Genomic DNA, 13914 nt, shown 5'->3' with positions numbered 1-13914 from the left:
CACTAAGAGAAAAAGGCCATTTGTGACCCCCCCCACCGTGTCCCCCCCGGGCTGTTCAAGCCCTCCAGTGCCCACCTGGTAGCCAGGGGGTCCACGCTGGGCTACCCCTGGGAAGGGGACAGGGCTGTAAACTGCAGGGAGCCGGGCATGTAAACACAGATCAGGGGATGGAGGGACCCTGCCTGGGGGCTCCCGGCCCCCCACCTCCCCAAGGGACCAAAAATGGGGGACAAGGTGGGGTTCACAAGCCCCAGCCCTCCCTGTGTAGCCAGGGAAGCAGCAGCACCCCCTGGGAGGGGGCTCTGGAGCCGGGGACAGTGACACTCGACTGCATATAAAAAAGAAAATGATCTTCCCCGGGAAGAGTTTGTGCCCCACGGTCCTGGCTCAGGGGGGCGGGGAGGAGGTGGGGGGACCGTGCCGGAGCCGGGGCTGCGCCAGCGGCTGGTGCAGAGGTTAGAGAAGAGACGAGTCTATGTTACGTGGGGAGGGGGTGCGGGGGGTCCAGTCGAGTCACGCGTCCCGGGAATCCGAGCACCGAGATGGGCTGGGGCAACAGCAGGTGCCAGCAGTGCCTGTGATGGGAACAGCCCCTGAGAATTGGACCTGGGGGTCTCCAGGACATGCAGCCCTGCCCACGCCTCTACAAGCCCCAGGGATGCCGGGGCATCCCAGCTTGAACTGTCCCAGCTCCATGGGGTTTGCAGCCAGAGCCGTGCCATGGAATCATGGAATCACTTCGGCTGGAAGAGACCCTCAAGATCATCGAGTCCAACCATTAACCCACCCCTGTCACTGCCCCATGTCCCTGAGAACCTCATCTCTGTCTGCCCAGCCCCTCCAGGGATGGTGACTCCAGCACTGCCCTGGGCAGCCTGTTCCAATGCCCGACAGCCCTTTGGGGAAGAAATTGTTCCCCAGATCCAACCTCGACCTCCCCTGGTGCAACTTGAGGCCATTTCATCTCATCCTTGTTACTTAGGAGAACAGACCAATCTCGTCCATGCTCCAGCCTCCTTCCCACCCTTGTGCCCACTTGGGACCACTCCAGTCCCCCACACACCTCACTTAATGAGGATCCCCGCTGGCCGGGCCTCCTCTTCACTGACGTTCCTCAGGTTCTTCTCGGCTTCCTCTGAGGACCTGTGGGACAGAGTGGGATGAGGGGTGGCCGGGGACACCCCTATGACCCCTCGGTGCTGGTTACACCATCACCCCCCTGACTTACGGCAGGAAATCCTTCACTTCCTCCACGGTGATGTCCCCGGTGGTGTCCAGCGGGTTCTCCAGGCTGCTGTTGGGGGAGTCGATGGGGCCAGGCGAGAAGGCGGCCGGGTGCTCCTCGGGGGACCCTGGGGAGACAGGGAGGGCTAGGGGGCAGCTGTGGGGACACGGGGGACATGGCAGGGACAGGGCAGTCACTCACTGTCGCTGTCACTGGGGGAGTGCTGGCCCTCAGGGCTGTGCGGGACGTGGGTGCCATTCGCCTGTGGCAGTTTCGGCGTCGCCATCGAGCTGTTGCTGGAAGGGACATAGTGAGAAGTTACCGCCAGAGCCGGTGCCACGGGGTGGGGGCACTGGGGTGCTGGAGGGGCAAAGCCCCCGGGGACACGTCCCACCTGAGGCAGGAGGTGTCCTGGAGCCGGGCGACCTCCAGCCGGCACAGCGGCTCCGTCACGTTCCTGGCGCTCAGCGAGAAGCGCTCAAACTCAGATGGCGAAATTAGGTAGAAACCTGGAATGGGGAGGGACAACAAAAACCTTCTGTGGGGCTGCAGCCAGGGATGATGTTGCATCTCTGGGGAAAGGCTGAGATCTGGGTCTGTTCAGCTGGAGAAGAGAAGGCTGCGAGAGGATCTTATTGATGCTGACAATATTGAAGCTTGACAGTGTTCAAGAAGACACTGGACAACATCCTCAGACACGTGGTGTGAACTGTGGGGTTGTCCTGTGCAGAGACAGGAGTTGGACTCCATGATCCTTGTATGTCCCTTCAAACTGAGGATATTCTATGGTTCTATGAAATATCTCCAGGGTGGGTGTCAGATGGACCAGACTCTGTTCAGTGGTGCCCAGCGACAGGATGAGGGGCAATGGGCACAGACTGAAACACAGGAAGTTCCATCTGAATATGAGAAACTTATTTCCTTTGAGGTGCCAGAGCCTGGAACAGGCTGCCCAGAGAGGTTGTGGAGTCTCCTTCTCTGGAGACATTCAAACCCGCCTGGACACAACCCTGTGTGATCTGCTCTGGTGAACCTGCTTTAGCAGGTGGGTTGGACTGGATGATCTCCAGAGCTCACTTCCAACCCCAACCACCCTGGGACTCTGTGATCTACCAGGACCATCACCCCCAGCCCAGGTCTGGTGGCCTCACCCTGGCCGTGCTTGGTGAAGACGCAGGAGGCGATGCCGCTGATGTCCTCCTTGCGGATGCAGCCATAGTGGACCTGGGGCCGCAGGCCAGGGACGGTGAAAATGTGGATGTCCCCCAGGTTGGTGAGACAGGCCAGGCAGTTCTCCAGCCGATCCTCAGAGCTGGCGCTGGCCAAGCTCACCAGGGCCACCTTCCGCACCCGGCAGCCCTCGTGTGCCGTCAGCTTGAACTTGGTCTTGGCGCTCACTTTGGGCAGTGTGAAGACCTGGGGGGTTGAGAGGAGTCACTTGTTGGGGGAGAACAGGAACTTGCAGGGTTTTTGGGGACACCCGAGCAGCCTCCAGCCATGGGAGCCCTTGGAGCCTCCACGTCAGGGACAGGCACAGGAGTGCCCCAGGACCTGGCCAGTCACCTCCAGCGCCATCCTCGCACCTGAGGCGATGCGGACACCCAGAGAGGACAGGGGACACGTTGTGGGTGGCCCCTGCCAGGCTCACCTTGAACTGCTCCTCGGAGGAGATGAGCATGGAGTGACTCCCCTGCATGTCAGGGGCCTTGGCCAGGTCCCGTGACACCTCATAGGGTTCGGGCAGGGGGTTCCCCCGCCCGTCCAGCACGGCAATGGCCACCACCGGCGCCCGGTGCATCAGCTGGATCTCCTTCCCCAGCACCGCCTCCACCGCCCGCTCCGAAAACTTCTCCTGCGACGGCACCTCCAGGGCGTAGGCGAAGACTGAGCCCGAGTTGGTCCCTGCCCACATTGTGGGGCCATGGTGGGCGGCTGAGGGGACACAAGCAGCGTCAGAGCCCCCTCCCCATAGCACAAGACCAGCCAGACCCAGCTCGGGGGCTTTTCCCAGGAAAGGGGGAGGTCTCACCATCTCGGAGGAAGGTGTCAGCGAAGTAGAGGCACCGCACCACCCCCGAGAGCGAGTCGTCAGCTGAGCGAGGCTCGATCCGCCGCTGCACAGGCGTCATCTCCACCTCGTGGGGTCCCGCCTGCTCGGCCAGCTGCGCGTTGGCTTCGTGCACCTGGGGAGTGGGACATGGGGGTCAGTCCCTGCCCAGCAGGGCCAAGGAGCAGCCGTGGGGGCCCCCCCTCTGTTCACCTTGCTGGAGGGGCTGCTGGCGTTGAGCCGCTTCTTGCCCGAGACGCGGCTCTTGCGGATGCGGCGGAAGGATTGGCGCAGGGACTTCTTGAGGGACTTCACACGGGACAGGGGCCCCTCCATGGCCAGCGAGTCATTTGGGTGCAGCGTACACCTGTGGGCACCAAAGCTGCTCAGCACCTGGACCCGCACCACATCTCTACCCGGCACCGAAATCCCCCCGTACCTTGCCAGCACGGGGTTGCGCCGGTAATAATCGAAGAGTCCAAAGCCGTGGCTGGTGCCAAATGCCACCAGGTTCCACTCGGAGTGGAGGGTGACGGCGGTGACGGCAGCGGGGGGGACGCACTGCACCAGGACGCTGGGCTGGAAGCCGGGGGCGAAGGGCAGGGGCCCGTTCCTGGGCGCCAGCCGGTCGTGGCCCTTCCAGGTGAAGCCCTCGCGGTCCTGCAGCAGGTCCACGGTGGCCATGCTGACCGTGTGCTCTGACTTCTCATCGCTCAGTTCCATCACCAGCACCTGAAGGGGACAAGCAGGGATGGTGGGGGACATGTGCCAACCCAGGACAAGGATAGTCACCCTGCCGCAAGCTGGGGGCCAAACTCCATGGGTGGGAGCCCTTCACATACAGGTGTGCGGGTCATAGAATAGAATCATAGAATCATTTTGGTTGGAAAAGACCCTCCAGATCATTGAGTCCAACCATTACCCCACCCCTGGCATTACCCCATGTCCCTGAGAACCTCATCTCCGTCTGCTCAACCCCTCCAGGGATGGTGACTCCAGCACTGCCCTGGGCAGCCTGTTCCAATGCCCCACAGCCCTTTGGGGAAGAAATTGTTCCCCAGATCCAACCTCAACCTCCCCTGGCGCAACTTGAGGCCGTTTCCTCTGCTCCTGGCGCTTGTTCCTGGGGAGCAGAGCCCGACCCCCCTGGCTCCAAGCTCCTTTCAGGCAGTTCAGAGATCAGAAGGTCTCCCCTCAGCTTCTGTTCTCCAGCTGAACCCCCCAGGTCCCTCAGCCGCTCCATCACACTTGTGCTCCAGCCCCTCACCAGCTCCGTTCCCTTCTCTCAGCTCGCTCCAGCACCTCAAGGGCTTTCTTGTTGTGAGCGGCCCAAAACTGACCCCAGGATTTGAGGTTGGGCCTCACCAGTGCCGTGTTACCCCAATGGGGTGCTCAGCTGTCCCCCCACCCTACCTGCCCTGCTGTGCCAGCCACCACCATCTTGGCTGTGTACTTGCAGAGCGCGATCTTCTGCACACCCAGGCGTGGGTCATCACTGTAGGGATCAAAGCAGCCAACCTGTGGGGGGGATTGGAGGGGTTGGCACCTTCACACAGCTGCAAAGCAGCCTCCCCCTTGTCCCCCCCAGCAGCTGGCAGGCACCGGCTGCAGGGCACGGGCCGCTCTGGGCATCACGCCCAGGAAACGTCTGTCCCCACGTGTCCCCTGGCTCTCCCCCGACACCGGAGCGGACCCGCGAGATGGGACACAAGGAACAAGCGTCCCTTGTGTCCCCATGGGGCGTCACAGAGCAGCTGTGCCCCGCGCCAGGGGACACGTCCCCGGGCGCAGCAGTGATGGCTCCACCGGGTGCATCCTCTGTGCCCAGCTCTGGGCTCGCCCCCCTGGTGTGGCAAAGACAATGGGCTGCTGGGGTCCACTGCAGCGTCCCCCCACCCTGGGGACCTCACCAGTGTCCCCCCACCCTGGGGACCTCACCTTGCGGAAAGGCGGCCACTCCTCCTCGCCCGCCTGGTTGAGGCTGTCGTTGTGCTCGCAGTCCGTCTGGAAGATGCTGGCAGTGCCCAGCTTGTAGAGAGGCTTCAGGGAGACCCCCGAGGCGTCCCAGAACCGCACCGTGCCGTCCTCGTGCCTGGGGGGACACAGGGAGGCCCTGTTAGCGCAGGGCCCTGACATCTGCCCGGCTAACAAGAGCCGCCTGTGTGCGTGCCAGGAGGGGGGACGGGGAGGGGGACAACGCAGCGGGTGACACACTCCTACCCAGCCACCAAGCTGAACAAGAGGGGGGGTCAGCCCACCTGATAGGAGCAGCCAGAGCCCCCCATATCCCACCCCCACCACTCCATCCCATGGGAAGGTACTGAGAATGTCTCCCCTAATCCTCCCACCTGGTGAATTTGGGGTTTCCCAGGACGCCCCCTCCCCACTGCCAGGCCACTCACCCGGTGAGGAGCAGCCCCCTCTGTGTGGGCTCCTGGGCCAAGTTCTTCCCCCCGTCGATGGGCCAAGCCTGGAGGGATGGAGGGAGGGATGGAGTGAGAACATCTGCAGGGAGTGGGAGCAAGCATCACCCCTCCACCAGCCCTTCCTGGGGGGCTCAGGGACCCCCATCACTCACTGCAGAGGACAGCCGGGGGCTCTGCTGCTCGCCGGCGCTGATGATCCTCTCCCAGAGTTTGAGGGGCACATTGGAGACATGGCAGGAGCAGGTGATGGCGGAGGAGTGGAGCGGCGCTAGGTAGGGCGCGGGGATGGCGGGCCAGCCCGGCGTCTGCAGGTCGATGGCCACCAGCTCCTCTTCCACCAGCACCACAAGGGCACGCGGGTTCTCAAAGCCTGGGGACCGGGGGGACATAGAATGGGTTGGGTTGGAAGGGACCTTCCCAGCTCCCCCAGTGCCACCCCTGCCATGAGCAGGGACATCTTCACCAGCTCAGGTTGCTCTGAGCCCCGTCCAGCCTGGCCTGGGGTGTCTCCAGGGATGGGGCATCCACCACTGCACGGCTGCTGCCAGCAGAGACGCCCCCATCACCCCCTCCCCAGCAGGACGTACCTCCCTCAGGCGTCTCAGCGCTCTGCACGGTGAAGAAGTCGATGACGCGAGAGGTGAAGTCCAGCGTGGCCAGGGTCTGGCCCTGCAGCACGGTGACACAGTGCCTGTCACCATAGCTGGCCCGTGGCATCCCCCCGCTGAAGATGATGAAGGGGTTCCTGGGAGGGTGAAGCAGCCTCCATCAGACCCCATACCCCATGGGGCATCTTCTCCCACAGCCCATGTCCCCCTGCCCTGTGCCCATCACCAGCCCAGCATGGCTGCTGGGAGGGTTCATGCTAGAGCAGCGTCCCCCATTCCACAGGGACATACCCCGACTCGCAGGTCCGCCAGAGGATTTTGCTGATGGCTTTGCATGGAAATGGACCTGAAATAAAGATTTACACCCTGCACTTGTAACACTGGTGCTGGGACGGGGTGATCAGCCCCCAACCCTCCCAAGTCCCCTCCTCCCTGTACCGTAGGGAATGGTGGACATGACGGGCTGGTGGGTCCTCTGGCCGGTGTCACCCACTGCCCACACCATGTACCCGCCGTCGCTGTGGGAGCTGACGATGCTCTTCCCGCTCTGCTCCCAGGCCAGGCTCTCCAGCTGCTGTAGGGACACATGGCGGGGGTTAACACTCAGGATGGGGGGGATGCACGAGGCCACAGCCTCCCCTGCTCCTCCAGCAGCCCCAGTACCTGGTTCCCCAGGAACAGGTGCTGGACGGTTCGCGTGCTCTGCTCCCAGAGGGCCACCAGCCCCCGGCTGTAGCCGATGAGGAGCCGACCGCCGTCGCGTGGGTGCTCCTGGATGGACTCCACGGGCCCCAGCGCCTTCCCGCAGCGGTACTCATCGGGGACACTGAGTGGAGGGGGACACAGGAGGCTCAGAGGGGGCTGGGAGCGGTGGGGAGGGGGTGCGGGGCTGGCGGGGCTCACCTCTGCAGGACCTCATCCGGGAACAGGGTTTTGTCCTCCAGCAGCACCAGGTCGGGCAGGGTGACAAAGTAAACCGCACCGCCCTCCGTGCCCAGGCAGGCCACTGCGCCGGCGGCCATCGGCAGGACCACTGTCACCCGCGTGATGCCGGGGGAGCAGCTGGGGGCGAGCAGGGGCTGCGTCAGCCCCGGGCTGGGTCTGGGGGAGCGGCACAGAGACCCCAAACCTCCCCTGCCCCAATGCTGCATCCCCATCCCTGCTGGCCCAGAAGGATGGGAACAGGGACAGCACCCGCGCTAAGAGCAATTAAAGCCATTAATCACCTCCAGCGCTGCCAGCACATATAAAAAGCCCAGGGCTGAGTTTCCCCTCCAACACGGCATCCCAGTTGGGATCGGGGGAGCATCTCAGCAGGGAAGCCACCACTGAGGGGACCTTGGCTGCCATCCCACTGATGGCTGCTCCCACGTGCCATTCCCAGTCTGCAGCAGCATCACTCTCAGCTGCAACCCCATGAGGAGGAGGCAGCTAGGGACCCCCCCCGGCAAATACTTATTGCTATCGGACCCTGGGCGTCCTGGGAGGCCGAAGCTGCGGGTCTCTTCCAGGTGGGAGCAGCCGTCCTTCTGGCAGATCTCCCAGAGGTGCAGCGTGTTGTCATCCAGGAGGGAGAGGAGCCAGCCCTGGGTGGGGGGGACACACAGCAGGGTGGGTGGGGGGTTGGGGGAGCTGCCACCAGGCCCCTCCAAGGCCACCCACCTACCTGGCCAGGGAGGAAGTGCAGCTGGGTGACAGTGGCCATCTCCTTGTGCAAGCCCGTCAGCTCCACACCCGGTGCACCGTATCTGGGGCGGTCGTCAAAGAAGTAACGAGGGTAGAGCTGCCCCCTCCCAATCCCAGAGAATGCCTGGACCCCATGGACCCCCCCACCCAGGTCACAGTTCTGCAAACAAGAGCCAGTTTAGCCCCAGGGAGAGACACGGCTGAGCATCCCCAGCAGCACCCCAGAGATGCAGAGGGCACCCCAACCGGGGCACCGCAGGTCAGGATGGAGCCGGTGAGTGTGCAAGGGCCAGGCTGGCCCACGCCACCCTCCTCTTCCTCAGCCGCAGGGCCGTGGCCGTGCAGAGGTGCCTGCGGCAGCCCCGGCCAGCCCAGCAGGCAGCGGCGGCAGGGTGGGGTTCGGCATGCGCCGGCACAGCCTCACTCACCCGACTGGTCCCGGCTCCTCCACCGGCAATGCAGGAACCGGGGCAGGACCCGGGGGCAGCTCCGGCACCACACAGTGCCCCCCGACCTGCCACTCCCCCCAACCCTGCAAGCCGCTTTCCCCAAGCATGGCATCACCGGTGCATGGTGTGGCTACAGCTCGGCGCATCGTGTACCAGGGGTTTGTGCCTGCTGGCCCCTCAGTCCTTGCCCCCGCTGCTGAGAACTGGCCCAGCGGCTCTGCCCAGATCGACAGGCAAGAGCTGTCTGGCAGCACCAGGCACAGCCGAGCCGGCAGAGCCAGGAGAGAACCAGGGAGGTTTTTGGGGAGGCCAGACATGGGGGTGTTCAGGAGGAGCACACAGGGGGCTCTGGGTGCTGCGGGGATGGGGGATGCCACCCATGCTCAGGGACTTCCCCACCCAATGGTGCTGCTGGCCCAAAGACCGGCAGCCCGCGGGGAACGCTGGTGGCACTGGCTCACCACGATGGCGATCTGAGCCCAGGGACCCCCAGCTGCCCCAGGGGACACCCCAGGCTGTAGCAGCCCCTCGATGCCGGGCTGTCTGCAGCCGGATCCACCCATCCTAGCCGGGGAGCACCCATGGGTGCCCCCACTAACCAGTAGCACCAGTCAGGCCAGCTGTAGCTGCCGCCTCGCCCGGCACCGTGAACCTCCAGAAGCATCTTCTCAGTGGCAACCAGAGCAGGGCTGGGTGGCCACTGGCTGCAGCGCTGGCATCGGGTACAGTGTCACGGGCAGGACTGTGCCACTCCCGAGTTGGGTACCACCCCAAAACCATCCCTGTAGAGGATGCCCACGGCTCCGCAGCCTCCCACAGCATCAGCCCTGCGGTCCCGAGGGGTTCGATGTGGGGGTGGCCACAGCCAGTGCCCGGTGGCGAGGCAGCCGAGCAGAGCGGCCGGCGACGTCGCGGCGGGGGCTGGCACGGGAGCAGCCCCGGCAGAACAAAACCCGCCATCTTTGTGCTCGGGAGGCAGTGAGCCGCCGGCCTGGGGGAGGGGGAGGACGGTGGCCCCCCCCTCCCAACTCTGACCCCAACTCCGATGCGGGCGCAGCTGCCCCCGCGCCCCCCCCCACATTCCTGCGGCGCGGGGCCCCCCGAGCGCGGCCGCATCCAGGCCTGGCCGCCCGCCAGCAGCCCGCTGAAGTCTCCCTGCACGCCATCGGCAACAAAGCCCGGCCAGGCCCCGCGTCCCCCTCGGCCCCCCCCACCCCGGGCCCCCCACCCGGGACCGGGCTCAGCGCCTGCTGCAGCCCCCCCACCCCAGCGCCAAACCGACCAGAGGCCCCGCAGCCCCTTGCAGGGCTCATCCGGCAACCGCCGCCGTGTTGTCCTCCCAAAGGTGGCATGGCCAGGAGCTCCCTGGGGATGAGGCGGGTGACACCGGGAAGCACCCCCTGCCCAGGACAGCCAAGCCCCTCTGCTCCCTCGGTGTTTCGGGCAAGGCGGGGGCTTCCTCTGTCCCCCCCTCTCCAGCCCAGCTGCAGCCCAGCTGGATGGACGAGGCGCTGCCGGATGAGCCAGCACGGCCACGTCTCCCAGTGCGCCTGGGATGGGGGCAGCTGAGGGGGTGTGTGTGTGTGTCTGGGGGGGATCCTTACCTCCTGCCCTCGGGGGTTTGAAAAGGATACAGCTTGACGGCTCCCGCCTTGGTGCCAATGGCCATGACACGCAGGATGGGGTCGTAGGCCAGGGCGCTGGGCTGGCTGGGGAATCCATGCTCCACCGTCTGCCGCAGGGACAGGCAGGTCAGAGCTGGGACCCCCCACCCCTGAGCCCACTCAAATCCCCTCTCGCCCCCACGGTTCCATCCCACACCAGCCTGAGCTTCATCCCTGCAAAGCAGGACCATGAGGATGCTGCTTCGTCTCCCAGTGCCACCTAAGGGGAAAGTCCTTGGGGAGGGGGGACACCAGTCCTCACCCCATTTCCACCTGACCCCTCAAAACAGACCAAACCCAACAGCCACACCAAGGGCCGGGGTAGGTCTGAGCTTGCACAGGACACCCCACCACCCACTGGCACCTGGGAGAAGGAACCCCCCACCCTAAACCGCCCACCCAAGGTGTGGATGCCACCAGAGGGGTGAGCAGGGTCCAGCTCAGCCCCACAGGGACCCCCACCACGATGTCCCCCAGGGGTCCGCAGTGCTGGGCGGCAAAACCAGGCGAGCGGGACCCGCCGGCACCGGGGACGTCCCCACCGGAGCAGCGTGCCGCCCGCGGGCACCTTCCCAAGGAAGTCCCGGCCGGTGACGACGTGCCCGGACTCGCTGGCTGGGGAGAGGCAGCCCAGCTGGCAGCGGGGGGACGCGGGGGGCGCCCACCGCCCCAGCCCACGGGGCTCCCAGGGGAGCAGCCCTGGGGACAGCTCGGTTGAGTGGCGACGGCGGGATCAGACGGTTTGCAGGCCGCCGGAGCCAGACTGGCCGGATCCTGACCCGCTCCCTTTGTCTGGGGTGGCTTTGCACACCCGCTGGCACAGCCACCGTCACCCCAGGGCCACCTTTGGGAGGGTGACAACATCCCCAGCCCACCCAGGGGGTCCCAGCTGGGCTGGGGGGGTGAGTTAGCGGACACCTGTGGTTTCTGGTCCCTGTGGCAGCCCCAAGCAGGGTCACCCCCAAATCCCCCTGGGATGCTAGAGGATGGTGGTGGGAGCAGCATGGGGACAACCTGATGATGCTTTAGGTTGGGGACTGATATGACAACCCCAGCAAAGACCCTCCAATGCTTCCCCAAAATGCAGCTCCCCAAGCCCCGAATGGGGGACCCTGCTGGCAGCCCTCCCTGCTCCCGCCCGGCCGCGGGGCCGCATCCGGCAGGCAGTGCCGGCCCGGCCAACGCACGTTCCCGGCCAAATTACTGCAAATCCCGGCAGATCTGGAACTCGGGAGGAAAAACAACCCTTAATGGGAGGCAGGTGGGCAGCTGGCGGCCCCAACTCTGGAGTGGGGCTGCTCCCCAGCCCCCCCAGGACACCCCGCTGGGTGCAGACCCCCCCAAAGCGCCTGCTTGGGCAGGACCTAGCCATGGGATCCTCTGTCCCAAAAGTGAGGGGCTCCAGTTGGGCTGAGCTCTGCACCTCAGCCAGACCCTTGCCCACAGCAGGGGGTTTGGGGTGACAGGGCTGTGGGTGCCGGCTGTGACCCCCCCACCGCAGCACACCCTGCACCTCCAGCCCAGCACCGCTGCAGGGCAAGCCGGGGGTCCCCACAATGAGTCTGAGTGAGTGCCTGGCAAACAACCAGTGCCGCGCTGCTGCTGAAGGACGGACAGACGGACGGACACGGTCTGGGGCTGCTGTCAGTTTTCTCCAGTCCCCATGGCCATGGCAAGGCGATGGTCCCACCACCGCGGGGCTCCCGGGATAGGGAACACGGACCCCCAGCCAGGCACTCCCAGCACAGCCCGTCCTGCTGGGGAAGGGTCCAGCACTCCAGGGCTGGTGGGATCCCCAGGTCATTTGACAAGCCCCAGGGGGGTCCCCATCCTGAATGAGGGAGCCAAGCAGGAAACCTCCCTGGTGCTGGCAGGGGGACAAAGCTCTGGGCCTCTGATGCCCCCATCCTTGGGGTGCAAGGGGACCCCCAGCCCCAGGGGTCATTACCATGGCTCTTCCTGCTGATGCAGGGGGTCCAGCCCCCCCATATCCCAGTGCTATGGGTGTTTGGGGTAAGGGGCTGAGCCCCCATATGGGGCACACAGCCTGGGATGCTGCAGGGTCAGACGGGATGGGGGGCTATGGGGTACCCCAAAAAATGGGGGCAGCACGGGAACCGGGATGCTTATGGGAGCCCTCACCCCCGTGGTGCCTGGGAAGGGGGCTGCCGCATCCCGCCCCAGGGTGCCCTTGGGGTGCGGGAGGGGGTGCACCCTGCACCCCAGGGGAGGACAGCAGGCCCCCCCGCCTGCTCCCCGGGGCACATCCTGCTCCTGGGGTCCCGGTACCCACCCGCGAGGATGCAGCCACCCCGCGGCACCCCCTCCCCGAGGTCAGACCTGCTCCCCGGGCAGCCGGGGGTCCCGGTGTGTGGCTCCACACTGCGGCCGCACCCCCGGGGCTGCACCCCGGTCCCCGGGGGGCGGTACCCCGCGCACGGCTCCCCTCCCCGGGGCAGCATCCCGCCCGGGGGCTGCCGGAGCCTGCGCCACCGGGGGGACAGCCCGCACCCCGCTGCCAGGCTCGGCCCCACACTCCCGGTGACTCCCTGCGGTCCCCAATCCTCCGGGGTCCGCCGCCGCCGCTCCCCCCGGCCCGGGCGCACCTTGCTGAAGGCGAAGAGGTCGTGGCGGAGGCGGTCGCGGTGCGGGTCGGCGCCCTGCCGCCGGAACCGAAACTTCATCATGGTGGGGCCGGTGGCGGCGCGGTACCGGGCGAGGCGGGCGGGGCCGGCGATCCCAGGGCCGGTACCGGGGCGGGCGGTGCCGGTGCCGGTGCCGCTCCCGGGGCGGGCGGTGCCGGTGCCGTTGGGGGGCGGTACCGGTTGCGGGTCCCGGGTGCGGGTCCCGGTCCCGGTGTGGGTCCCGGTGCGCGCGCCGAGCGCCGAGCGCCGCGCGCCGAGCCCGGGGCAGGCACCGCCGCGGCGGGGCGGGGCGTAGCCCTGACTGACAACCCTCTGCACCAATCACCGCTCGACCCCGCGCACCGCGCGGCGCATCCCCTCCCACCGGCGCTACGCATGCGCCTTCGCAGGGAACGACGGGATTCGTAGTTTTTCTCCCCACCCGAGGCGCCCTCTACGGGCGCTTTATTTATTTATTTTCTCTTTCCTCCTCTTTCTTTCCTTTTTTCTCTGTGTGGTTGGGGGCACACAGAGGGCACCCCGGGCTGCTCACCCTGGTCATAGGGCCCCTACAACCGCGGTGTGTGTGGGACCCAGGGCCTCATCCCGGCCCGCAGCCCCCACCGCCATGGGTGTCCCAGCGACACGGCGGCACCATGGCCACCGGGCCTGGGCGCGGGAGCTGAGCACAGCCCTGAGCGTGCTGAGCGGGGCCAGGATCAGCGCCCTGACACCTGCTGCCATTCCTATTTGGGCCTTGTCCCCAGCTGGGTGATGGCGCTGGCCCAGGGTGGGGGTGAGTCACCTGGGCAGGGCAGGGCAGCCCCTCCCTGCTGACTAACCCCGGGAGATGCCACTTTGGGGTGATGCGGGTTTTGGCGTGGAAAACACCCTCAGGGTAAGGGGGGGCTATCGCAAAATCACTTGGGTTGGAAGAGACCCTCAAGATCATCGAGTCCAACCATTACCCGACCCCTGGCACTGACCCATGTCCCTGAGAACCTCATCTCCGTCTGCTCAACCCCTCCAGGGATGGTGACTCCAGCACTGCCCTGGGCAGCCTGTTCCAATGCCCCACAGCCCTTTGGGGAAGAAATTGTTCCCCAGATCCAACCTCAACCTCCCCTGGTGCAACTTGAGGCCGTTTCCTCTGCTCCTGGCGCTTGTTCCTGGGGAGCAGAGCCC

The 13914-nt window shown here is 65.9% G+C and overlaps 1 protein-coding gene across 3 annotated transcripts; it reads right to left on the bottom strand.

Annotated features, from left to right (window-relative positions):
* Positions 1 to 10: 10 nt before the first annotated feature.
* LLGL1 (LLGL scribble cell polarity complex component 1) lies at positions 11 to 12922 on the bottom strand. Of its 3 annotated transcripts, none has more exons than XM_080353718.1 (23): positions 12712 to 12922; positions 10076 to 10173; positions 7973 to 8054; positions 7777 to 7892; positions 7210 to 7368; positions 6970 to 7132; positions 6745 to 6880; positions 6598 to 6652; positions 6286 to 6443; positions 5851 to 6068; positions 5675 to 5742; positions 5211 to 5364; positions 4686 to 4790; positions 3712 to 4004; positions 3486 to 3639; positions 3255 to 3408; positions 2874 to 3157; positions 2377 to 2641; positions 1620 to 1734; positions 1427 to 1521; positions 1229 to 1352; positions 1064 to 1143; positions 11 to 575 (listed from the first exon to the last, which is right to left on the bottom strand). In XM_080353718.1, exons 1-22 carry the CDS (start codon positions 12790 to 12792, stop codon positions 1065 to 1067), a joined length of 3156 nt encoding a protein of 1051 aa, XP_080209844.1. In that variant the 5' UTR covers positions 12793 to 12922; the 3' UTR covers positions 11 to 575; position 1064. The 3 variants fall into 3 exon arrangements, with proteins under 3 accessions (XP_080209844.1, XP_080209845.1, XP_080209846.1); XM_080353719.1 differs by having other exon boundaries at positions 1427 to 1515; XM_080353720.1 differs by lacking the exon at positions 4686 to 4790.
* Positions 12923 to 13914: the final 992 nt, after the last annotated feature.

The sequence above is a fragment of the Nesoenas mayeri genome, assembly GCF_963082525.1.
Source record: "Nesoenas mayeri genome assembly, chromosome: 15".
Classification (NCBI taxonomy): Eukaryota; Metazoa; Chordata; class Aves; order Columbiformes; family Columbidae; genus Nesoenas; species Nesoenas mayeri.
This window is presented reverse-complemented; position numbering and strand designations above follow the sequence as displayed.